Source organism: Ambystoma mexicanum, chromosome 10 (assembly GCF_040938575.1).
Source record: "Ambystoma mexicanum isolate Mex_15411 chromosome 10, UKY_AmexF1_1, whole genome shotgun sequence".
In the NCBI taxonomy this organism is placed as follows: domain Eukaryota; kingdom Metazoa; phylum Chordata; class Amphibia; order Caudata; family Ambystomatidae; genus Ambystoma; species Ambystoma mexicanum.
Genome location: NC_090932.1, coordinates 1,548,156,452 through 1,548,183,658, shown reverse-complemented (window position 1 = coordinate 1,548,183,658; position 27,207 = coordinate 1,548,156,452). Strand labels below are relative to the sequence as shown.

The 27,207-nt window shown below is 47.5% G+C and overlaps 1 protein-coding gene across 2 annotated transcripts in view; it reads right to left on the bottom strand.

Moving 5' to 3' along the window:
- Positions 1–27,207, bottom strand: part of LOC138492554 (hepatocyte nuclear factor 1-alpha-like) — a 195,723-nt gene that overhangs the window by 20,292 nt on the left and 148,224 nt on the right. The window contains exons 6-9 of one of the 2 annotated variants that reach the window (XM_069619782.1): positions 18,034–18,247; positions 3,815–4,006; positions 2,160–2,281; positions 1,847–1,985 (exon numbers count right to left, since the gene is read on the bottom strand). In XM_069619782.1, the coding sequence (XP_069475883.1) occupies positions 1,847–1,985; positions 2,160–2,281; positions 3,815–4,006; positions 18,034–18,247 (667 nt within the window). The remainder of the gene's footprint in view (positions 1–1,846; positions 1,986–2,159; positions 2,282–3,814; positions 4,007–18,033; positions 18,248–27,207) is intronic. The other variant, XM_069619783.1, reaches the window with a different exon arrangement.

Below are 27,207 nucleotides of genomic sequence, written 5' to 3'. Positions count from 1 at the left end.
GACTGCATTATGCGAGGAGTCACTCAGTTCATCACAAAAAGCGCTATGGCTATCAAGAGTCTGTCTACTTAATTGGTTGTGGCGTGGAGTCCACCATGGTACAGTGGCAGCTTGTAAAACTCCAAATGAATGAAAAGGTGGGGTTACTATCAGTCTTCTTGACATTCTTACCAAGCTAGAGTCTACCTGTGTGAATGGCTGGAGATTTACTTTGAGGAGTGAAGGCAAGATGAAGGTAAAACCAAGACCAACTATCTGATTGCCATCTATGCTGGTACGGACCAGATGGGCATAGCCGAAACCAGCATCTGCAGCCCATGTTTGATACTGATCCCGTAGAGCTCGACAAAGAGGCAGAAGGTAGGGCCCTCAAACGAGAGAGATGCATTATCAGCCATCGAGAGTGAAGCGGGGTAGGGAGGATGAGAACTGCTACTGCCAGAGCCAGTGTGGAGAGTTGACACGGTCTGACCTGAAGGGAGTGAAGGACAAGCATAAGAAACAAGACCACAGTCCACTAATGGGCGAGGAACTGAAAATCTCACACACTCAGATGCCGGCAGTGAAAAGTGGAGTTGCGAAGGCAGACTATACAGCCGAAGGAGTCAACATAGTTAAACTGTCAGTTGTGTGGATGAGAAAAGCCTGACGCGCCTTGGCAAATGTGCAGAGAGTTGAGACCATCAGTTTGCGAAAGAGACTACTTACTGGGCACTTGCTGCATACTGGGATACGGTGTCACAGTTCACAGAACAAAATGAAAAAACTTGTTGAGAACCCACTGCATGCTTGAATACTGTGCCCACAGATAATCTGTTCCACACATGAACACAGAGTCCAAGTTCCAAGATCAAGCTGTAAAATCCGCTACAGACTGTGATGTGGATCTCAGCTAGTACACACTGAGCCAAGACTAGTGAAACACTGGTACATTCTGACACACCAGTCCATGCCACCCCCTGGCCTGACCAAACCCAAAATAAGAAACCTGTAGCAGGTTGGGAGATTGGTCTTTCTTTTCCAGCATGAAATAAAAACAATTATTGGAGTGGACACTGCCCATTGTCAGACTGAATCCCATGTCCCAAAGAGAACTCAAAAGGCCTACCCTACCACCAACCCAATAAAAGGAAAATTAAGTTATTGTAAAACTTTATCACAATCATCCAACCTCTTTGCCCAGAATGTTAGATTTCTTCCCCTACTTGAGTACCTTTTGTTAGTCTCCTTCCTGCAGGTAATATGTGTATTCTTTCTTGCTACTACACTATACAACCTTTTGATCAAAGTGTTTCTGCTATTTTGTTTCTGTTTTTACAGCTTGGTGCAGTCTTCAGCCATTTGGCCAGTTATCCCCCTCCACCTTTTATCAGGAGCCCCTTCGGAATTACTTCTGTGTTTCGTTGATCTTAGAAGAGGTATGAAGGGGTGTCTATGTGGGGCTGGGAATTCCTGGCGCTCATCCCCACCCCACTAAGGTTATTCCTTGTGGACAGATCTAGCATTACCATCAAGTTCTTGCCCAGTGTAAGAACTAGACCAGCACACTATCCCTTGTCTTCATTTCCCCTATGGCATGATGACCATTACTCTTGAATGTCTCTAAGCTAAGCAACCTATAAAACACAAGTCCCCTATATTGCCCATCTGTCTCTTCCTTCATCTCCACTTCTTGTCTATGCTGTGAAGTGCATAAGAATAGTCCTTAAAATAAGACACACCAATCACTTCTGCATGAACCCGTTGGCAATCAGTGTTTTGACTGGTGGTGATATGTACTCTTTCCTACTGCAAATACTACCTTAACACAGAGGTAAGAAAGTGGGCAGGCCTGTTGGCCCTTTACCTGAGGGGCTGGAGATCCGATGACCCGTTGAGTGGTGGTGGATTGCTCCATTGTGGTTCTGGAGGTGAACAGCTTGGGCCTGAGAAACAGGGGTGTGCATCCCGGGATCACTGTGGGGTCCCTGGTCTGTGATGTGAACCTGATCATGATAGAAACCTGCATCAATTCACTTCAAAGTCACGCGACTCTGCTGCGTGCGCGCTGGTGGATAACATTTGAGCTGCGCAGCAATGTGCAGCACAGTTATTTTCTGCACAGTCATCACACTGGAGTGAAGACACATGTTGTGCGCACTCTATACAAAGTTTCTTACCTGTCTGGTTGGTGCCAGGCTGGCAATGGTGCTGAGGTTAGCCGTGTCTGTGATTACCATGGTCTGCGGGAAGAAACCGGGTGGTGCATACTGCGTCACCTCTGACTTGTGTCCATACAGAGCTGCGAAGAAGAGGGAATGTTAGCCTTCATCTCTAGCCAAGTCTGTTCCTACCTGCTTCTACCTGCTCAACAATGCCTCCATTTGCCCTAGCCTATGCTGCCTTTGCCTCCAACTTGCCCCCTGGTCTTACTGGCCCATTTGTGCCTTAACTATGTCTGTTGATTTCTCCCCCTACATATTATACTCTTGCAACAGCCGGCTATAAACCTGCTCTGCACATGCTCGGCATCTTGCTCTATCATGACCTTATCCCAGCACCATCATTCTATATTCCTTTTCCATCACTCATATCTTTTGCTGCCATCTTTGCCATGAAAAACTTAGAAAGTTGTGACAATGTTTCGAATAGGGAGGATTAGGCCTCTACAGCCCTTCCCTGTGCTCCTTATAGGCTGATTTGAAGGGGGGCCTTCCAGGGTCTTTGCCGTCTAGAACAGGGCGCTTTTTCAAAACACCAATGCTTGTCATAGGGTGGTTAATACATTTCAAATGGTTGGTAAGGGTGATTAAAAAGTCCTACGGGTGCTTGGCAGGAGGTGGGTAAGTAGGTCTCTTGTTGCTTGGAATAGGGTGATATAGCAGGTCACACTGCGAGGAATAAGGAGCTTAAGAAACCCTGGTACAGAATGTACAAGAAAACTCTTTCCCCACCCGAAGCCTGGACTATGGTGGTTTAAATCTACCCTGTGCTTTAATGGGGCTTTAAGATATCCTGCCAGTGCTTGGAAATGGGTTTTGAGGAAGGTCTTTTTGGAATTGGGTGTGCTAGAAGGTCTAATGACCAGAAACAAGGAGCTTTAGACATCTTGGTATAGAATAATAAGGAAAACCCTTTCCCCGCCTTGGCACTTGGTCGTGGTGGTTTAAATGCACCCCATGCTTTAACTGGGGTCTTTTAGACAGCCTGGCAGTGTTTGGAATGGGGTTGTGTAGAAGGCCTCCCTGTTGCTTGAACTGGTTGCTATGCAAGGTCCTCTTATTCCTTGAAATCTGGTACTACAGGATGTCTCCCTGTGCTCCTGTGGAATAGGGCATTTTGTATTTGTATTTAATTATTAGTAAGGAAATAGGGTGTTCAAGAAGACCCACTCAGTGCTTGGAATAGGCCTTTAAAGCCCTCCTCTTTCTTAGAATTTGGCACTTTTGAGGATCTGCTGTTTGGAAGAGTGTGATTCCGGGGTTCTCCTGCTGCTTGGACGAGTGTGATTTGGAGGATTTTATGATGCTTGGAAGAGTGTGATTGGGAGGCTCTGCTGTTGCTTTAATGATTGTGATTTGGAGGCTCTACTCTTGCTTAGAAGAGCGTGATTTGGAGGCTCTCCTGATGCTTATAAATGTGTGATTTGGAGGCTCTCCGCTTGCTTGGAAGAGTGCGATTTGAAGGGCCTCCTGTTGCTAGGAGGAGTGTAATTTTAGAGGCTCCTATTGCTCTTGGAATAGGGTGTGTGTTCAGAAGGCCTCCCTATGCTTAAAGTAGAGTGCTTTGAACGGCCCTGCGGTTGTTTGGAATTGAGTGGATGTTGCACACTTACCATGAGGATTCTGTAGTTGTGCCATAGTTGCCATGAAGGGATTGGAGGTCATGTGACTTTGCATCTGCTGCATGAGTGGTTGCTGGTGGGAAGGGTGCAGGTGCTGGGAGAACTGGACAGGCTGGAGAGTGGTCAGGCTGCTCCCCATGCTATTGATCACCGGCACACTCTGCGCTTGGGATGATGTCAGCCCTGTAAAGCAAATGAAAGTGACATAAAAGGAGGGTGATATACATATGCCGATGGCACAGAACCAAAACAAATGTTAATAATCAACCGAGTTTGTGCTTGTTTGTCTCTACATTTCCCTGCTGCTTCTAAATGTTGTGATATCAGGGGCATGGGGTACACTGCTCCGAGGCAGAGGTGGACAGACCTGTTGCCAATCAGGGGATTTCCTGAATGGCCAATGCGGGCCGCGGTGGTGCGGAGAAGGTAAGAGACTTCCAGGCGGTGGTCTGATCACAGGTGTTTTGTGTTACAACATGGCAGAAGCTGTGGATCACACAGCTGTGAAATTACAACCCAGTTCTCTGTATCCATCAGCTTATACTCATGGCACCTTCAAAGATATGCTGGAAGCCGAGTGAGACCTAGCAGAATTGTGCAACCTAAAATAAATGAACTCAGGCCTTTTGTTGGGGGATATTGCCAATGCTAGTATATGCCTACTGTTCGAGGAGTATAATGGCTGTAAAGTTTGACTTTCAGTTTTGGATGTGACTTAAAAAAAAGAAAGCCAGCGACATCCCTAAGCACAGTTGCCTGAGACACTGTGAATCATTTTGCTATATAGTCCTGCCCAGAGCCCACAGTTTAGCCATTCCTGCAGCTCAGTCCATTTTATATACACCAATAGTGTCTAAAGCCCAGTTCTATCCTGGCCCAAAGCTTAGTCCAGACAAGGAAGAGCCTGGCCCACATTCTAGTCCACTGAGTTAAGCACAGGTGTTACCCAGGAGCTAATTCTGAACCACAGCCCAACACAGAGACCCGCTCAGCCTGATGCCCATGCGAGAGGCCAGATATGCTTGCCGCCCAAGTTTGCCTAGAGTCCTGGCCGCGCCCCAGACCATCCCACTCTATAGCACAGCCTAGATGAAAATCATCTTTACAATTAACAAACCTCATGAGAACAATCCATTGAAGTGCGCCGAGCCCAGCCTCACCTGAGGTCAAGCCCAAAGCCTAATCATGCCCAGAGACCAGTCTTGATCAAATCTTTGCTGCAGTCAAACACAATTCACAGCTAAGCCGTGTCCAAGCCAAATTCATTTCAGAGTCCAGCCCTGTCCAGAACAGAGCTTGCCTTGCAACGTCAGCCTTGTCAAGAACGTAGGTCACCCTAGAGCCCTGTTAAGAGCTAAGCCATTGAACCTATGCCTACCACCATCTCTAGCGAGGCCCTTATGCAGCATAGAGCCCTGATACTATCGCTGCTTCTAGTCCACACCTGGTCAGCCTGGAACCCTGACCGTAGCCCAGCTAGTGCCACGTCCAGCCAATCCGAGCCCAAACTTGCCCACACTCCAGCCCTGGTACCATATTTGCCCTGACCTCAGGCCAGACCTTACCCCAGCCTGGAGCTCAGCCCTGCACACATGATTGCCTTGACGTTGGGCAAGCCTCGTTAGAGGCGAGTGCTGCCAATAACTTAACCCAGCTGACCGCCCTTTCCAGACCTCATTCACTTGACCCAAATGGTCAGTGTCTCTCAATATGGACCATTGTTTGCATCTGATGTTTTCTTTTTAATTTTGCTTTTACATCCGTATTAAAACGATTACTATGTTATAGGGGGTTGCTGGAACTTCGACGACAATCCCTTCCTCATTTGAAACCGGCCTTAGATACATGTCATAAAAGATTAGCACTGAGGAATGCCGGCACCCATCATGATATGACATGGCTGTTATTTTATCCCCATAGCAGAGCTCAGAGTGAGCTTATGAGCATCATTACAGGTCTGGCGCTAACCGTGCCCATGATACCGGTGGCTTGCCGCCAGACCCGTAAATATTTACTGGTGCCTGACTTCCTGGTAACACCAGGGGATTACAACCGGAAAGTCAGGCGCCGGCAAATTGTAAGCCCCCATTCCCATTCAGTCCTACTGGACTGTATGGGAATGGGGACCATGTAAGCACAGGCACCATTGGTAATGGTGCCGGAGCTTCCGTGAAAACTCTGCGGGCGGGTGCCGTCCCGCCCGGCAGGTCAGGCACCCGCTCGGCAGAGTTGTAGTGTGCCGGTCCGGAAACAACAGTGCCGGTCAGCTTACCAGCACTGTTGTTTCCACACAGGCACACTTATAATGAGGCTGAATGTCTTGGAAGGATAAAGCTCCTACTATTTCTGTGTAAATAAGGGCAACACTCTATAGGGGGTTTGGTATTATCCAGAGCCAACCTTGGAATAATCCACCTGTACAGAGCAGAGTTCGGAATGGAAACATTTTGTTTTTCAGGAATAGAGCCTGGAGTGGGTTTGGCCATAAAGAGGGCTCACAGTGATTTTATTGCAGAAATAACAGTGACGTACAATTACAAAGTGCAATAATATTGCATGACAAATATTGAAATGCCTTTTACAGTGCACATTGTAAAAATACCTATTCTCGAGGAGGTGGGACCCAGTACCTCCCTTACCTCTCCTACTCCTAAACTTTCATTGTCTCCATCCCCTTTATCCCAATTTTTACATCTAAAAACCACCCCTATCATTACATTTTGTTTTCTTTATTTTGATATTTTTCTGCTTTTTAGGTATTTTTTACCCACTCTGTTATTTCTTGCAATATTTGTTCACCTTTGTAAAAATCATTCTTTATTATTCCCTGCAATATTATCACTGAATACTCATAAAGAGCAGTAGAGATCCGGGCTGGTTTTTGTATTATCAGAATTAGAGATCTATCCATTATCAGGAGAAGAGCTGTGATGGAGACTGCATATTTTCAGAAGTATACATCTTTGTGAAGTTGGCTATTATTTGCAGTATTGTGAGACGAGCTTTGAGTGAGCCGGGCTATTTTCGGGAGGGAAGCCCTACATGAATTTGGGTATTGCCAGAAAGAGAATCCCAAGTGAACCTGTGTTTTGTCAGGAGCTGAGGTCTGACTAAGTCTGATATTATTATGGACATTTTTAATAGGGAGCAGAGTTCTGAGTGAGCATTGGGTATTTTCATGGGAAGAGTTCAGTTGGAGGGTTTTATCAGCACTGACTGAGCCAAGGGGGTGTCTGGGTGGTATCTGAAGCAGAGGTCCTAGGGAGACTGAGTACCACTTACTTTTGGGTTGGTGTGGGTATTATCATAGGCAATAATCTGAGAGAGCTTTTGCTGCTTACTGGAGCTGATATCTGAGTCCGGGTATTACAGGACAGGGCAATGAATGGGGCTCTGCATTACCAGAAGGGCTCTGAGGGAGTCTGGGTAATAATGTAAGAGTCGCAAATGAGTTGGTGGGTGTTGTGTTGCTTCTCCTTAGGGGAGGAAACCTTCCCATCTGAAAGGGATTGCAAGAGGCCTCATATGAGAAGAGGCCATCCTTTGTGATGTCATGGAATGTTGGTGCATGTTTCTTGTTTTTATTCTGGGATTGTCAGTTGGTGGAGAGAGCTGAAGGGAAGGGAGATCATGAGATATGGGGGTCTTCTTTTCCCATTATTAACCTAAATAAATCCTAATTCCAAACTTATCTGCCTCTGCCGCATCGTCATAACAATGGCGACGAGGATGGGATGCGAGGCCATGGAGGCAGGTGAAGGGAAGACCCCCAGCTGAGAGCTCCGCCCGCTCCGCCGAGCCCCGCGTTGAACGAGGCCCTGTGAACTTGTCCCCTGTGTCCCGCCGCCTGCCCCGCTCTCTAGGCACACCCTGCGTGTGCCGGCGCTGAGTGGCCTGTGACTGACCCATTGCTGGCTCCCTGTGTGCGGCCTCCGGAGTGGAACGGCCGTCCGTACTGCCATAGCGAAGAGGACTGGCCTGCGCCGTCTGTTGGCTGCTCCGCCCATTCCTGCGGTAAGCGGCCCGATGCGGGGAGTTATGGACACCAGCCGGCGCTGCGAGCGCCGCTGCCCTTGAAGGGGCCGTCTTGAAGAAGAAGTTGATCCCGGCGTCAGAAGAGCAGTCCTGGGAGGGCCGCTCCGCTCTTCCGTAGCATCGAGCGGCCACCGTGCGGTGTCTAGCGTGTCTCTGCATCTCCCCAACGTGGCAGAGGTAAGTGCACCTTGGTGTTTTCATCGCTCCTCCGGGGGCTTTCACGAACTTTTTGCTTTCCCCGCGCTTGTCGTCCACCGCGTTGCCGGGCCCGGACATCCGTATGAATGTAGTGGGGAGCCAACTCTGACGCTGAGTACCGTATTGCTCCTAACGGTGGGAGTGGTGGTCTGAGCTGCGAACTACCGTGGACTACTTAATAGGGGGGCAAGCTGAATTTCTGTTAAGGCATCAGAACTTCTTCTAACGCCGCTTGGTGCCCTAATGCAGTGAGGGGAGAATTAAAGGAGTTAAGGAGTAATGCCGCCGGCTGGCAAGCATCTCCGCAAGGCAGAAAGAGTGGGGCACAACAGTCTGTTTATAGTACCCACGCAGGTAGATTTCAACCTTGCGCAGGACATTAGTATATCGCAGTGCTGGTCCAGGCTGTGTAGCTAAGCGGGCTGACACAAGGAAGTATCGTGAAAGACATCTAAAGCGCTGAGTCTCAACAGAGCACTAAAGGAACCCTTTGCTGTGAGAATAAAATAAATACACATCAAGACACACCGTTGCAAACAGAGGACATGGCAGCTTTACCTGGGATATCTGGTCCCCCCATTTTTATGCCTGCCCTGGGCGCGGCGAGGATCACTTGGCCCCAATGGCGCAAGGGCTTTATGCACTACATGAAAGCAGCCGGGGGAATGGCCTATTCCAGCAAGAGGAAGTTGGCATTATTGCTACATTTTTTGGGTTTCAAGGGCCAGAGGATTTTTGAAACTCTCCCTCAGCTAGCGAGTGACGGAAGCGGCGATGAATTAAATGAGTTCGAGTCAGCATTGGTGAAACTTGATAAGCATTTCAACCCAAAAAGGAGCAATCTGGAAGAAAGGAAGAATCAAGATTCGATGCAGAGATGTGAGAAGAAAGAGGATAAGAAGGACGAAAGGCTATGTTATCGGTGCGCTAGTGCAACACACTTTGCATCCTCTGTCGTGTGCCCAGGGCGAAAGAGCACATGCTCTAAATGCAAAAGGAGAGGACATTTTGCATCGTGCTGCAAGAACTACCAATTTGGACAGTCAGGCCAACGAAGGGTCCTCTACGTAAATGAGGAAGAAGATGGGAGGTCATCAGAAGACGAAGTTGTGGTGCCATTGCAAAATGTTATCGTTAATACTGTTAATGTTGTTACCAATGGTGGGGACCCTGATGATTGTGAACGGCCCTATGCTGTGGTAATGGTGAATGGGTGTAAGGTATCCATGATGGCTGACTTAGGGTCGAAAATAAGCCTAATATCCAGGGTTGCGTTTGAGTGCGAAATGAAAGGGGTAGTGTCTGAGTTATCAGAGCCCGACATAAGTCCTGGAGGGTAAAACCAAGATCGTATTGATTTATTGGGCTATGTATGGAGTAGGTTCGGATTCAAGGGACGCAGTTGTGATGGCAAAGTGTATGTTACTAAGAAGGGGCAATCCTTGTTAGGGTGGAGAGAACAAATGAATTTAGGGATCAAACTCGATCCCAATCACCCAGAGCAGGTACTGCAAGTCTCCGAAGTATCCTCGATTCATGGCAGGTACATGTCGGAGTATGGGAAAGTATTCGATGAAAAGTTGGAAAAGGTGAGAGGGTTTCAGCACCAGATAACATTAAAAAGGGGCAGTATACCTATCGTGGCGAAACTCAGGCTGGTGCCTTTTGCTTTGAGGGAGAGTGTGAAGAAGGAGTTACAGAAGCTATTGAAGTCAGGAGTGATTGAGAGAGCTGGGGGGGTTGAATGGGTCTCCCCAGTGGTGATTGTGAAGACAAATTCAGGAGACATAAGATTATGCGTTGATATGCGTGAGTTGAATAAGTGTGTGTTGGTGGACAGACACCCCCTGCCCAACATGGGTGAGCTATTGACCATGGTGGGTGGAGGAAGGTACTTCTCTAAACTGGACATGAGGTCAGCCTATCATCAGGTCGAATTGGAGGAGGCATGTAGGAAGGTTACGGCTTTTGTAACACATGAAAGCGTTTTTCAATTTAGGAGAATGCCATTTGGGCTGGCGTCCGCCTCGTCAGTATTTCAGAAAATCATGGATCGTTTGTTGAGGGGAGTGAAGGGAGTGTTCTGTTTTCAAGATGATGTGTTGGTGAGTGGTGTAACAATGGAAGAGCATGACAGGAATCTATGCAAGGTTTTGAGGATATTTGAGGAGAGAGGTATCACTTTGAGAGGCGAGAAGTGTAAGTTTGCGGTGACGAAAGTGGACTATCTAGGCCATTAAGTGTCGGGGGATGGAGTTAAGTCCAAGGAAGACATGGTAAATACCATAAAGTGTATTGAGAAACCGAAAAGCAAGAATGAGCTGCGCTCTTTTCTAGGAATGACGGAATTTTATCATAAATTTGTGATAAACTATGCTGACAAAGTACAGGAAATGAGAAAGATCCTCAGAAAAGGTGCCGATTTTGTATGGAATAGTCAGTGTGACATGGAGTTTAACAGAATAAAGGAAGAAATAAATATGGCTCGTCCATTAGGATGTTTTGACACAAGGAAGCTAACCATTATCACAGTAGATGCTAGTGAGAGTGGACTGGGAGCGGTGCTATCCCAGAAGCAAGAAGATGGTTCTGAAGAGGTGATAGCCCATGCCTCGAGGGGTCTCAAGGGAGCGGAGTTAAGATATTCAGTGCTAGAAAAGGAGGCTCTGGCGTGTTTTTGGGCTGTGGAACGTTTCAGAAATGTTGTGTGGGGTGTAGAGTTTGTGATACGCATGGATCACAAACCCCTAAAAGCCATTTTTGAAAATAAGGGCCTTGATAAAGTCTCTCGGAGAGTGGCAGGCTGGGTTACCAGGATGCAGACACATTGTTTTAGGATGGAAATCATACCCGGGAGGGAAAATGTTTTGGCTGACAGTTTATCAAGGATAAGGGTGGCAGGACCCGAAAGTGTGGAGAGTGAAGAAATGGAATTAGTGTTTGTTAACACTGATGGTATTGTGTCCAAGCAGGAGTGGTTAGACGAGGTGGAAAGAGATGATATCATAAGGAGAGTAATTACAAATGTTGACTCTACAGCATGACCAAATAAAGTGGAATTGGCGGAGGGTGTGAAGCCATATTGGGAGGTGAAGGATGAATTATCTGTAAATGATAATATTTTGTTCAGATGGGGTAGGGCGGTGGTCCCGATTGGTTTCAGAAAGAAAGTGGTCGATCTAGCACATAGCGGTCATATTGGGGTTACCAAAACCAAAGGAGTATTAAGAGAAGATTATTGGTGGCCGGGTTTTGACAAGGAGATAGAAAATTGTTTGGCAAATTGCCAGTTTTGTGTTAAGAGTGGAAAAGGAGTGGTAGCCAGAAAGCAACCATTGGTGGACGTCGGCCTTCCGTCCAGGATATGGAGTGATATTGCCATGGACATACTTGGTCCTGTGGAACTAGGTTATGCTCGTGGTAAATATATTGCTCTGGTTGTAGATCTGTTTTCTAGATGGGTGGATTTTAAGATCGTGAGGGACATCACGGGTGAGAATATTATAAAGGTTCTACAGGAGATTTTTGCAAATGAAGGTTTACCTGAAACTGTATTGACCGGCAATGGTCCCCAGTTTATTGGAGAAAACTTCACTAACTATTTGAGGAAGTGTGGGGTTGGTCACAAAAGGACTTCATTATACCATCCCGAGTCAAATGGTGTGGTTGAAAGAATGAATAGGTGTGTGATGGAGAGTGTACGTATGGGAGAGGAGTGTGGTTTGGACAAGTTAGTCTTGATTCAGAATAGAATGTGGACTTTGGGGATGGCGCCACATTCTACAACCGGTTTATGCCCGTTTGAGCTCATGAGGGGGAGAAAGCCGTATTCTATGACTTGTCCACCATGTCTTGGTAGGTGTAGGGAGACCGATCTCGTTGTGGACGAAATGAGAAGATCATTGGTGAAGAAGAAGTCAGAATGGGTCACGCGTGAAAACTTGAGGAGAGGGAAAAAGGAGTTACGCGTGGAGTGTGGTGACTGGGTCAGGATAAACAGAGGAGTGATAAAGAGGAAAGGGGACTCCCTTTATTCGGATCCTGTCAGAGTTGTGGCAGTCATGAAAGGGGCAGTGCGAGTTGCCGGAGGGCAAGTGTGGAATAAAGATAGAGTTGCCACTGTGAGGAGAGGCCATATGTGAGGGCCATGTGTGAGACGATGTCCGGGAAATGAACTTTAGGAACAGATAACCGACCCATTCATGGCGGCCCGTTTTAAATCAGTTTTATGAAATGCAGCTTAGTTGTGTAACACATATAAAAGGAGTAAAGTGATCTAATGAAATGTTACATGAAATGAAAAAGTGAGTTAAAAAAAAAAGGGGAAGATGTGTTGTGTTGCTTCTCCTTAGGGGAGGAAACCTTCCCATCTGAAAGGTATTGCAAGAAGCCTCATATGTGAAGAGGCCATCCTTTGTGATGTCATGGAATGTTGGTGCATGTTTCTTGTTTTTGTTCTAGGATTGTCAGTCGGTGGAGAGAGCTGAAGGGAAGGGAGCCCATGAGATGTGGGGTTCTTCTTTTCCCATAATTAACCTAAATAAATCCTAATTCCAAACTTATCAGCCTCTGCCGCATCTTCAAAACAGTGGGCAATCCGCGTAGAGCTCTTAGTGAGTGGGTTAATCTGAGCCCTGCATTAGTCAGAGCAGTATCAAGAGCAGAGCTCTAATCTAATTACTATGGCAGGAAAACATCTCATTGAGATTACTATCCGATGCATTGTTGAGGATTACTCTGTATTGTGAGGAGAGCTGTCAGTGAGCTTGGCTAGTTTCAAGAGCAGAACTCTGTGCGAGTGTGGGCAGAGCTCGGTGCCAGTCTGTGTATCATCAAGTGGCGCGCTCTGAGGAGGCCCCAGTAACATCAGAATAAGAGCTCTGAATTAATGTGGGTAGTCTCGCGAGAAGTGTTCTGAACGACTTCTTTATTTCCGGGTGGAGTTGCAGATTGAGCATTGCTTTCGACTGTTTTCAGACAATTTAAGGAATAGCGTACAAAGGACTGCACTGTGATAACTAGGTATGTATCCTCAATCCCTTAAGGAAAGGTTTCATGTTGGCAGGAACGTCTAATAACAAGTCTAAAAATACAATGGATTGCTGGAATAAGGCAAACCCAATGACGATCAGGATATACCCTCTTATAGCTGGTAAAATAGCTGAGTGGGTTTAGCACTCGCTGTGTCGATCCGTATGTGATATGCAGGTTGGAGGTGTTGAATCCTGGCAAGGCCACCTCAGGCTTTCCTCCTTCCAAGATCGATAAATGAGTACCAACTCCGGTTTGGGTGCTATGTAAATAGGTTCTCTGTAAAGTGCTTTGGTGAAAACGCTAGAAAAATAACACATTATTATCATTATCCTAAATCGGCACAGAATTCGGCCGCTGCCGTCTATAAGATATCTGGGCGCAATGATCAGTGCAAGTGCATGTGAAACCCAGTGTAGAGAACACTTGGAGAGTAATGTTCAACAACTAACAGCCCGGGGCATCGGAAAGTATGGAAAGTTCACACTCCTTCCGGTATTCAATTTCCATAATCAAAAGGTGACACCGACCCTCATCTTAGATGCTGAAGCCTGTCTCGGCTTGTCAGGGGAAATATGGGATCGTTTTGAGGGTAGATTTTGGATGAAAATTCTGCGCTTGCCTAATGCCGTCCCAGTGGCGGTGATCAGACATGAGATCGGCCTTCTATCGCTATATGCAAGGGTAGTGTGGAAACCCCTACTCCTTTTTGGCAAGATTTAGACTCCTGACTCTCTACTCCAATTTAAGATCCCATCAACAAACAAAGCTGCAATCCGTATTGGTCCCTGATCTAGAAAGCTGTAACAGGATGCTGTTAAATCTGGGACTATCTGTTGACATTGTGGGCTGACGACTGGAGAGTCACAGAACTAAAAAGGGATAACACTAAAGTGCACACGCTTTCAAAAAACCTTTTCGAGTTACCTAACAGGACACCTTCATACCTTAAAAGATTGCCGAGTGCAATTCACAGAGACCTGTACCTTAGATTCCGATTAAATTTACTACAAAGTCCACCGTAGGTAGATATGGACTGGTGGCAGGGGTAGATATGGACTGGTGGCAGGGGTAGATATGGATTGGTGGCGGGATCCGACAAATGCAGACTGTGCAACACTCAAGAGGAAACCTTGAACCATCTCATTTTGTTCTGCCCCGAATTAAGATCCTATAGGACCTTGTACTTCTACAATCGACTGTTTAAAAAATTTGGAGTTGGTGCTGAAGCCTGGTGGGGGGCCCTTCATGGTGGGACACATGTGGGGTTCCATTGTGTGCTGGTCAAGTTCTTAGAGATGCCTTCTACAAGGAATCGGAATATTTAGAATGATTTTAATACTATGAATGTGAACAAGAATTCTAGGATTGTGATTGGCAAAAGTTCGTAATTGACTATATGCCTAAATAAAAACTAAAAATGATTATCATTATACATGTATTTACATAACGAAGGTGGTCCTACACCCCCTCCCCCCGATGTTTGAACTACAAGTGGTTCGCTTAATTTCACATATAACTGTACTAGTATTTAAAAGCACATTTGTTTGTTTGATGGTGGTTTACAAACACACTGTTTCAAAACGGCCTGCGGTGTGGGGGTGGGGGTGGGGGTGAGGTCGAGGGGGCATTGTTGGAATGATGAAAGATGTGGGGTGGGTGGCTTAAGGGGAGACCAGGGGGCAATGGTTCTCCTTTCCCCTCTAGACCAGGCTAAGTTCAAAGGTAAATTTGTAAGATGTCAAAAAATGTTTTGTCTACTGATCTCATACTTGCCAACATTTGTACCATATAGTATATTGTGCATTCGCATGTTTTAAATCAGTTCATAACATGTACAGGTGTGCTTACTGGCACAAGTGTTAGCTACTGGACGGGGCCGCTCTAGCAGGAAGTAATAACATTGATAGGGCGCCTGAACATCAATCCTTCCAGTGCTGACTTTTTGAGCTCGCCCTCCACTGCCCCATAAGAGAGTCGACCAAGCCAAATTCAAACCGGTCTCCTTGGAGTTTCACATGGATCCTAGCAGGAGTTGCAATAACCGCTGAGCGATCTTACCTGCTGTGCTATTGTGGCTGGAGAGGTCCTGCAGCAGTGAGAGCTCATTCCAGTGCTATGGGACTCTGCAGAATGCACGCTTCCTCCCTTCAGTTCCCCAGTGGAGTTCCCTGTCCTTTCCCCCATGCACTGTGCACTCTCTTTTATGATCCCACCCTCAGTCCTTCTCTCCGTCTCTCTTCCCCATCCCTGATCCGTCACTCTGACCCATCCCTCTGCACCGCTCTCTAATGCTCTACCTCTCTATTGCTCTACTGGAAATCCACAAACCCCTTATAAGCTATATCTCTCACATCAGTCAATGATGCACCTCCCATTTAGATGCAGGCGCCATAGTTGGCGAAGGTGGGGGTGGGGGGAGGGGCGCAATGACCATGACTTAACCATTTCTCGGTTGGGTCTAATTATTAAACCTCACCCCTTCTTAGGTTGTGGGTGACAGTATTGGTGATGTGTGTCCCTAGAGAGGATTATTTATGCACCCCTCGGGTGAAGGGGGCACTGGCCGTGGAAGCTGACCTCACAGAAGGTGACTTACCTGTCCCTAGAGTGGAAGTGGTGGTGACGGTGATGGCTAGTCCCAAGGAGGATATCTTGCCCAGCTCAAGGGACTGGGAAGGCGTTGTGCTGAAGGCAGAGTCCTGTGGATGTGGTTTACCCATCTTTGGGGATGTTGGTGATAGGTAGTAAAGAAGGGCTGCTGTTGGTGAAGGCCGGGATTGATGACTATGTTTCACTCCTTCTCAGAGTGAGATTATGCTTTTGTTGATGCTTGGCCTTAAAGAGGAGGAATTACCCATCCCTTGACTGGCAATGCCAGTGATGGAGATGGCTGGCCCTTAGCATATCCCTTACCTAATAGTACAATATAGGCACCAATGTTCGGGATGAGGGAAAAGCTGGGATTCTGATTTTACTCTATTCCGCATTAGCTTTTGATTTAGTAGATCACGACCGCCTCCTGCACTCCCTACATCATCTGGAACATTGTTCTGAAGAGGCTGTTGGTTGGTTTCACTCTTTTCTATCAAATCGGGAGTCGAGAATTTATTGGGGCACAGTTTCTTCCCCAGCGGCACCCATCCTGTGTGGGGTACCTCAGGGGGCGTCCCTATCACCTTTGTTGTTCAATCTATACATAAGGCAGCTCTGCTCGCTTCTAGATGGTCTGGGTGTATTTTTCACAAACTACGCTGACAATACCAAGCTAGATCTTGAAGTTAGTGGTGACTCCATCCATGGATGTCTGAGCCAACGTTTACAACCAAATTGAGGCATGGTGGCCTCACTGAATGCAGATGGCGATGTTAATCAGGTGAGCCAGAACTGCAATTACCATCTTCGCCTGCTTAAACACATCTGCCCCTATATCACTGAATAAAACTGTGCAATTATTGCTCGAATAACCATTCTTTTGAGGCTCGATTATTGTAACTCGTTACTAATCGGAGCCTCACTTTCTAATCTGAAAAAATGCCAAATCCTTCAGAATGACGCTGTGCGTGTTATCCAGAAAATCACAAGAAGGGTTAACATCTCAGATCACAGGAGGGATGTTCATTGGCTTCCCATACAGGAACGCATAAACTTCAAAGTGGGTACCATGGTTCACCGGTGCGTTTTCGGAGCAGCTCCTTCGTACTTTGCATTGACCCCTGTTACACCCCAATCAGAGCTCTGCGCTCCTCCAACCAGCTGAAGGTGCTTTGCCTGGGTTTCAAGCGTTCAAAAGGCCTGGGATGATCCTTCCCAGTAAAAGCGGCAAACATTTGGAACACACTGAGCTTCATTAGGAGTGTTGCGGTAAGGCAACAACGGCGCCGTTGTTAGCTCGCCGCAACATTCCAAGTTTGCTCGCTGGTGCCGCTCTGGACGCCTGGTCAGACCAGGCGTGCAGAGCGGCACCCGCGAGCAGACCAGGATGGTAGCAGCGGTACCGTTATTAACGGTACCGCTGCTACCACCTCCCCATTCCCATTGAGCCCTATGGGGGCTCAAATGGGAATGGGGACGTACCGGGTCCCGCGAATGTGAATTACTGGGCCCTCCAAGGTTGGAATGGCCCGGTAAGTCCCCTTTTGGGGATCTGGACTCGGACCCGAGTTTGGGGGGTAGCCATGCCCTTATTGAGGGCATGGCTACCTCCAAACTCGTAAGGAGGCCCACTGTCTCTAGTGCTTAGATTAGAGGGAGACTTAAAATCCTTCTGAAAAGCATTCAAAACTATCTTATTCAAGTAACCTGGTTATTTCCTCTGGCCTATCCTTCCTGGACCTGACTGTCCTGTCTTTTATGTTCATATGAACTTGTAACTGTTTTTGCGCCACCAATGCCTGTAGGCTTTCGGCACACTATAAATAAATAATAAATACATAAATGTTAATGACGGTTGAACCTAGAGACTATGAGCCTAATCACAAGTTGGGAGGTATCCTGGCAGTATTACCACTGGAATACCGCCCGGGCTAATAGAGTTACCACAACCCGGTTTGGTGCTATTAGCAGAGGATCAAGGGTTGGGTGGTAATGGGTATTCCCCATTTCTCATTGGGTCCATTAGACATAATGGGGCATTTTTGGTGCAATTGACGCGCGCTAATAGCGCCGCGCTAATTGTGCTCGAAAATGGGCATTGAATTGGAGCATTTACCCCCAGCCTAGAGCTGGGGGTAAAATCTGCCAGACTCGTGTTTGGCCAGACCCTTAAATGCGGCTTTAATAGCATTATCGCAGCATGTCAAGGCTTCTGCCCAACTCGTGATGAGGCCCAGACTTATCCATCGCTAAGGTGGAAGCGCAAATGCTGACAAACGATGCCCAAAGATGATGGATTGTCTAACAAGAGGGTGGAGGTACCAGTGTTAGCCTTGAAGCAAAAGACTTACCTATGACTAGGGTGGAGGCACCAGTGTTGGTGAAGGCTGAGCCAAGTGACGACGACTCGCCAGGTCCAATGGTCATGACGCTTGGCAGTGATGCCATGATGAGGTTCTGGGTCTGTTGGCTCAGCCCGTGCGGGCTGTTTTCGATGCTGTGCAGTGCGGTTAGAGTGCTGACCGGCGGAAGCGTCCCACCTGAGGTAGAAATCTGAAAAGGGAACTGGGATATAAAACAAACATGCTAAGCTGTCCCGAGACCATCACACCATTAGGTTACTGTTTTTTATTGCAGTGTTATAAACTGTTCCAAAGTCAATCTCGTCATGTTCATTATTGTGCAGTGTTCTAAGCTGTCCTCACTATGCATGAACGTTTACACTTCTACGGTGCCCACCACCGTCATCTCCAGTATCACACAGTATTCTAAGCTGCTCTAATAAAATGAGCATTTAAAGCCACCCATTAGCTAAAATATAACAGATTTTCATGGTCTTTTCTCAACATTTTCTTGCTAATAACTACTGACTCACAGCAGTGATCTGGATGAAATGTACACATAATAAATGTATGTCACAGACCCTTCCAAATTGGAAATTCTGGGGAACAAACGTTAAAATGTTTAAAAGTTATTTAGCAAAGTATAACAAGATGTTTTTGGCCTACTCCCATTCATTTTCCCACAGAGAAAAAGGGGCTTCCATTGAGCATGTGCTGGACAGGTAAGAAACAAGTTTCCCACAAAGCATTGCAGTTATTCCTTGTTTTGGTTTGCTGTAAATCCGTCCAGGAGTTTTAAAAGAATCTGACGGAGAAGGGGGTTAATGAACGTTCATAATTGTCTAGCTTTCTAAGCTGTCCAACCACCATCTTCCCCAAGTTCCTGGTCAGTAGGCAATAGCTAAAACGAAACAGGTGGTTGATCCTGTAACGTCTTATATTGTGCAGCCCGTTGCTGTCGTTGGGTCAGGGAGTGGCCACAGTGACGCGATGGGCAAGGGAAGTGATGTGGGGCTTGGGAGGGATTTCCGGGGATGAAGGGCAGTTCGAGGAATAAAGGTTGTTATACATATGCGCACTATGTCCGGCCTGTTCTTTCATATCCCGTAACATAGAGGTCCTCCGTTATGGTATCAAGAGCCGATCGCTACATTGGCGACAAGGATGCGAGGACTCGCGTCCTCAGCCAGAGCGACGCCCTAGCACGCGGGTGGGGGGAGCCGCTGAGAGCCACACTAGAAGACCCAGCACTGACGTCCTGCCAGCAGGCCGAATTGGCATGTCCCACTCCCGCTCACATTGAAGGGCGAACTTCCCTTAATTGTCTCGCCCCCCCCCCAAGCTGACATAAGTAAAAGTCAATGGGCCTCATTAGGAGTGTTGTGGTAAGGCAACAACGGCGCCGGTAGTACTACCGGCACCGTTGTTACCTCACCACAACATTCTGAGTATGCTCGCGGGTGCCGCTGGTCAGACCAGGCGTGCAGAGTGGCACCCGCGAGCAGTACCAGATGGCAGCAACTGCCCCGTTATTAACGGGACCGTTGTTACCATCCTCCCCATTCCCATTGATCCCTAAGGGGGCTCAAATGGGAATGGCGACGTACCGGGTCCGGGTCCTGCGAAAGGAAATTACCGGGCCCTCCAAGGTCAGAATGGCCCGGTAAGTCCCCTTTTGCCGGACCCGGACCCGAGTCTGGGGTAGCCATGCCCTTATTAAGGGCATTGCTACCTCAAAACTTATAATGAGGCCCAATGAATCTCACAGCCCCACTTGGGTTACTCACAAAAGGACACTGGGCCTCATTACGAGTCTGGCGGTAATCCTGCCGGTGCTACCGGTGTGTTGCCGCCGGACCCGTAAATATTTACTGGCGCCTCACTGCACCTGCCGCCGCAATTTGATTTGCGGGACACCAGCAATTTAGTGCCAAGGCGAGATGGATGAGAGACTTCAAATTCCACGTAGGAGCCATGGGACTCACAGATGACACCAGAGTAAAGAACATGCCCTCGCACACAGTGAGTCCTGCAGTGAGAGACATAGGGCCTAATTCACAGAAGCATTTTATAATGGAAAAACCCCATTGGAAAACGGTCTGTGAATTAGGCCCAAAGTAGGCAAGCTGATTGATACTGAGGTCCTTTCCCCGCCTACATAAGACAATGTTGAATTATTTCGCCCTCCAACACAAATGTAGATTACTCGAGGCACATCTTCCATACAACACGCCAGAATAAGGGTGAAACACTCAACAATTATGGCATGCGACTACGCATCAAAATCAAACACTGCAAATTCCATAGATATTCTAACAATGAAGCATTGCACTCCCAAGTGATTGCGGGGTATGAATCACAGGCATTCTGAAAGAAATTGTTGCAGAAACAGAGGTCCCTCAAGGAAATGCTCGCTTTAGCCCACATGGAATCTGCCATTGACCAACAAAAGGACACCATGAACAAGGTGACCATTCAACCAAAACAGGCAGAGGGAGAGAGCATAAACAAACTCACCCTGGCCACCAACATCATGTCCAGGTGTGGCGACCCCAAATGCTTTAAGTGTGGCTACGAGTACCCCCACATAGGTGCGTGCCCCACCCTGGGACGAAAATGCACAGCATGCAGAAGCGAATACCACTTCTGGGCCATCTGTAAGAACGCACCCCTCCAGAGAAAAGGGAAACGACTGCCAAAAGAGAGATGGATAGCCCTGCAGGAAGCCAGAAATGGCAGTGAAACAAGAAAATACAGACCTGATGACCGTGAGAGCACCAGATCTTATCCCTGCTGTGAGGGTCAGTCATCAGGTGGATACAGACACCGGTGCTCCAGGCAACATGTCCGGTACGTAGAAGTGCGATCACTGTCGAGCAGTGACTCTGTTTCATCCATGGATGATCAGAGGAAAAAAGGATACGCATGGACACTAAACAATGATATGGCTAAGGAGCACAGCCCTACACTGATCATGCAAGTCAACGACAACCCTGCCGAATTTCTCATCAACACGGGGGCGACGGTAAACAGCCTAAGCGAAGATGCTTACAACAGTCTCCCACAGCCTCCAAAGCTAACACCATCAACATCTACCCATATGGGCCCACCACACCCCTGCCCTGCAGGGGACTAATATCAGCACTCTGCTCACACAAATCACGCACAGCACGTCTCCATCTACATGTGCTAAAGAAAGAGACCAACAGCGGGTACATCCTCAGTTTCAAGACCGCAGTAGACATGGGGTTGGTACACATTCTATATCAGCTGATGGCACATACATATTTGGCGAAGGCTAAATACATTGAAAGGACATTCCCAAAACTGTTCAAAGGGCTCGGTAAGCTCATAAACTGCAAAATACATCTAAATATAGACCCCTAAGTCATAGCCGATACAAAGGGAAAGCCATCAGGCACCATGAATCACAGACATGATTCACCGTCTCCATGGAGCTAAGGTGTTCTCAAAAATCGATCTCTGTGAGATAGGCATGGTATGAATAGATAACACAGAAAAAGGAATGTGAATTCAACAATATGACTTTTATTCATTATCAGGATGGGTGTAATGACTAACTTGCTAGCTAATGTGGGAATTTCCCTACTTAAAGAAACTATGGAAAGTCTATGTCCGTAAGTCCAAATCAAAAGCCTGTCTGTGTCGAAACCTATGAATGCTCTCACATCTAATACAAAAAGGAAGTGTAGGGTTATTCTAACTCAAATAGTGTTCAACATAGAGTCTGGAGCAGTCTCTAGCACCCTTCCCCAAGTTCAGGATACAGTTCCTACAATTATAGGCTTCAACTGTTCTTTCAGGGCTTGAGTGTATCTTCCCCAAAAGCACACTTGGTTTCAATATACAAAGTTTAAAAGGGGGTTGGGGTTCCCTTCCCCAAGCTTCAAGCACAGATTCACAAAACAATGTTTCAAAAGAGCTCGGGGCTCCCTTCCCCAAGCTTCAAGCTCATATTCACAAAACAATATTCCAAAAGAGCTCAGGGTTCCCTTCCCCTAGCTTCAAGCTCAGATTCACAAAACAATGTTCCAAAAGACCTCAGGGTTCCCTTCGCCAAGCTTCAAGCTCAGATTCACAAAACCCTGTAACACTGAATCTGGCTCCTGACCTCCCGCTGCCACCAGGACATTAGAAGTCCTGGTGGCGCGGGAAGTCAGGCGCCAGATTTTGTTAGTCCCCATTCCCATAGAGTACCATGGGAGTGGGGAGACGGAAGCGCGGGCACCGTTGCTAACGGTGCTTCCATGATGAATTTGCCTACTGGGGCCGCTGAGCCCGCCAGGAAGCAGCCCCGGCTGGCAGACTTGTAGGTGGCAATCCGGAACCAAGGGTGCCGGTGTACCACCACACTTGTAATGAGGCTCTGTATCTTCGAACTGCCTCGTTAGCATAGCATTCGATTGTTCATACAGTTCAGAAGCACTCACAAATTTATCGGCGGCACATGCCCACTCTTCCACAATGCATCTTCTTTTTCTCTCACTCATGCACTGGGTTTCTGTACACAGAAACTCACTGGTCGCTTTACTTGATGCTGTGGCTCCTCCGCTCTCACAGCTTCTCACAAACTGAGGTCAGGGTCTCGCCACCTGCCCCTCAGGCACTCCTGGGCCGACTCCTCAGCCCAGGGGAATGAGCACTTGCATAACCAAATGGGAAGGGCCAACAGTGCACACAGCTTCCTTCCTCTGACCTCACCAGCTCCCTGGAGACAAGGCTTCCTCGCCACGCTTCCGCAGAACACCCTGCTCTGCAGTTTTCCAGCATTCTTGAGTTCCACTCTCCTCTGGTTCCCAACGGGCTGTCAAGGCTACTCTGCTGATCTCTTCTTTCCCTATGCTTCTGCCACACCACACTTTTATACACCTGTATCCATTCAAGGGTGTACAGGTGTGCTTCTTTCGCCTGTTTTGCCTGATTCCAATTAGACCAATTATTGGGACATGCCTGACCTTTAGCTCTGTAGTGTTCAGACTCCCTATTCTTAGTCCCAAAACTATAGTGGTGTTTCCTATGGTTGTCTGCATTACTGTCTGAGGCCCCTTCCTCGTCTCAATGCTTTCAGTATAGTTTCAAGGGGAATTTTAGGATATGAACAGCAATATCCGACAAAGGCTGAAGGAGGGTAGGGTAAGTCAATGTTAGGAACAGGGGAATAACATGTTTTTTTCTTAGAGGTTTTTTTTCTTCTTTTTCGAATTTTGTTGGAACAGATATGAATTGGCAAATTGAGATCTACCATGGGGAGTATGTGTCTGTTGTAATGATTTCTCTTTTTCCTGCTCCTAGAATTATTTCTGGTATATGTAGTGGATCTTGCTCCCTGCTGTTTTATTTCGACCCTAACATGTTGTAAATTTGAAGAAGGGAGAATTTCACAGGGTTGACAGTAACCCATAAATTCAGAGGGAAGGTGGGGTAAGTCGTCCCCCTGATGCAGGCAATACCATGTCTTGCCTTCGGGCACTCTTTCTCCAACCCCCAAGGACCCTCCACCCAGGTAAGCCTCCCTTGCTAGTCCACCCCCAGGGTTAGGATCCAAAAGTGAAGGCCCTTCCCTGACCACCTCAGCAGAATATCCCTGGGAAGTAGATGTGAGAGCACCTTCAGGTTTCTCACAATGTCACAAAAAGATATCATCAACTAGAAATCTTCCCAGAGTCGTGATATATCACCACATTCGTGAACCACATGGGCCTATTCGGATACAAATGACTCCGTTTCGGGATATCGCCTCCAGCTGAAACTTTTCAGGACGAAATTCACAAAGTAATAAGACATTTCCCTAACTGTTTGAATTACTAAAATGACGTCCTGGTGTTTGTAAAATCCACAGAAGAACACAATGCCGCACTGCACCGATTATGCTCAGCGCTGTAAGTGGCCGGATTGACATTGAACAAGAGCAAGTGTGAGTTTCGCAAGGGCTCGCTGAGATTCTTTGGATACATTTTCTCGGAACATGGCATGTGACCTGACTCTGACAAAGTGGCAATGCTAAACGACACCAAGAGACTGCAGTATGTGTCGGAGCTGCGCGTGTTTCTCGGGCTAGCTAGTTACTGCTCAAGATACTTGCAGGACTACGCCACTATTAGCACGCCTGGAAGCTTTCGAAAACATCTGCAACACACACACACACACACACACACACACACACACACACACACACACACACACACACACACACACACACACACACACACACACACACACACACACACACACACACACACACACACACACACACACACACACACACACACACACACACACACACACACACACACACACACACACACACACACACACACACACACACACACACACACACACACACACACACACACACACACACACACACACACACACACACACACACACACACACACACACACACACACACACACACACACACACACACACACACACACACACACACACACACACACACACAGCCTAGCCGTCGTATGGGCTTGTGATTATTTTCATCTATTTCTCTACAGAAAAACGTTCACAGTCATCACGGACCACCAGGCTCTCCTGACTATTTTTGGCAACCCGAAGGCAAGAATGCCCCTGAGAATTTCAAGGTGGGACATACGTTTACAGGATTACACGTTCGACATCATTCCCAGCCTATGGAAAGAAGCAAATCCTGCTGACTACTTATCCAGACACCCGATTGGACCGGAAAGGGCAGGCCCGTCCATCACAGATGCATACCTTAACTATGCAGTACACTAGATGCAACCATTCCCTGTTGACTGGGCTAGGATCAAAAGCGAGTCGGAGCAAGAGCCTGCCTTACACATCATTGCAAGCTGTTTGACCAAAGGGAAGATGAGACATGCCAGATCGCAGGCAAAGAACCATAACATGACAGTGCAGGATGACGTACGCAGCCTGGAGCTACTGCAGGATAAAATCGCTGTGTTGGAGGATCACATAGTCATGAAGGGATGTAGAGTCATATTGCCTAGCATGCTCCGGCAGCGGGTTGTTAATCTTGCCCACAAAGGACACTGTGGAGTACTGTCCACAAAATGATTGCTCAGACAGAAGGGTTGGTTCCCCAAGTTGGATGCCATGGTGGAGAACGCAGTTCTGAACTGTGCCAAATGTCGTTTTGGGGCCCCACCACCTCACTGCAGCCTCTGATACATGTCTCAGCTTCCGGATGGAGTGTGAGAGGAACTGTCCATGGGCTTCTTTGGGCCACTGCGAAATGGGACATATGTGTTGGTACTAATAGAAGAACACTCTTGTTTTTTGGACGCCCAGGTGATCGAGTCCACGAATTTCACATGCGCCATACCCGGTCTGGATCGCAAACTCTCGGCATATGGAATTGGGCATCCATTCATGAGTCAGGACTTTGCACATTTTGCATGATAAATGGACTTCCAGCTTAGAAGGATCACGCCATTGTGGCCACAGGCCAATGGTATCGCAGAATGATTCATGGCCAACATCAAACGTGCTCTGCAAGTGGCGAACGTCACCAATAGTCAATTTGAACAAACACTACATCAACTACTGAGGGACAGCAACACGGGAGAGTGTATCGCTGATCTCATGTTTGGAAGGACAGTACAAACCTGACTGCCGGAAGGCACAGGGGTCATCAGCGGAGCTCAATAGAACAGCAGGCACAGGCTTGAAATCAGGAGGAGAAGAAGAAAACGAAGGACAGGGCAGATGCCCATCGGAGAGCCAAGAAAGACAATGGGCCTCATTACGACCCAGGCGCTGGACCATGGTGCTATTTGCACCATGGTCCATGCCGGTCTCCGGCATGGTGGATGGCGGAATTACCGCCCCCATCACAAGGTTGGCGGGGCGGTAATTCCCCATTCACCATTTGCCCTTCCCCATTCTCATTTTGCCCCATAGGGCATAATGGGGATGGGGAAGGCGCTAATTACGGCACCGTAAATTACGGTTGCCGTAATTAGCTCCAAGGTCCCTTAGCGGGTTGGATTTTAACGCCTGCAAAAAGCAGGCGTTAAAGCCTCCAACCCACTAAGGGACCTTGTAATAAGGCACTAATGGTTTAACGGCGCCGACGCTCTTTACGGCGCCGTTAAACCATTAGCGCCAGGGTCGTAATGAGGCCCAATATAGAGGTGGGAGACCAGGTGATAGTTTGTCAACCTTGATGTCAAAAGGAAGACCCCACATTGCCACTGAGCATCTGGTAATCACGGACAAGAAATGAACAATGCTGATGGCACAAGGCGGATCTCGCAAGACCATCACAGCAATACTTCACATTTCAAGCAATGTCCAAGTGATGATACACATCCGTGGAATCCCACTCGAGACGAGCAGAATGGCTCCGACTATGATAACTCCTATCTGGGGATGGGGAGATGTCAGAGGAAGAAAATGATGCCACCGCACCAGCTGATGATCCTGAGGTTGCAGCGCCAGGGCAAGAGAGACACCCTCAGACGTCTTGTATAAAACCCCAAATACTGTTTGAGGAAATAGGGTAAAGTGTCTACCTAATGTGTTAAAAAGGGGGATATTTAATGTCTTATATTGTGCAGCGCGTCATTGTTGTTGGGTCAGGGAATGGCCACGGTGATGCGATGGGTAAGGGAAGTGATGTGTGGCTGGCGAGGGGTTTTCGGGGGGTTAAGGGCATTTAGAGGAATAAAGGCTGTTATACATACATGCACTGTGTCCGGCGTGTTCTTTCTTATCCCGTAATGGCGAGGTCCTTCGTTACGGCATCGAGGGCCGATCGCTATAGAACCCTTGTTTATATTCCTTGTTAGAACTTCAACTCATACCTGAAACCTTTTTCATCAATGTGCTTCCTGGTCACACCCTTCCTGAACGTCAGTACTTTCATGGTGGCCCATATGTTAGAAGTGAGACCCACCAAATGTTTAAGTAAAAATATGTAGAGCGAAAAAGGATAGAGTAAAATGTTTTTAAGTAACAACCCCAATGAGGAGGTGGGGGAACTTTATTACGGTAATGCCCGGGCCCCAAGTCCCAGGTGCTATTACCTTGCTATAACGTATCGATACACAGTGGGCTCTAGCAAATAGCACCCTAGCATTCTTTTCAGGGAGCCCATAGCGTTTTTTAAAGCTGTGAAACGGTGCAGTGACTGTTTCACAAGGTAAAAAAACCCTACATATT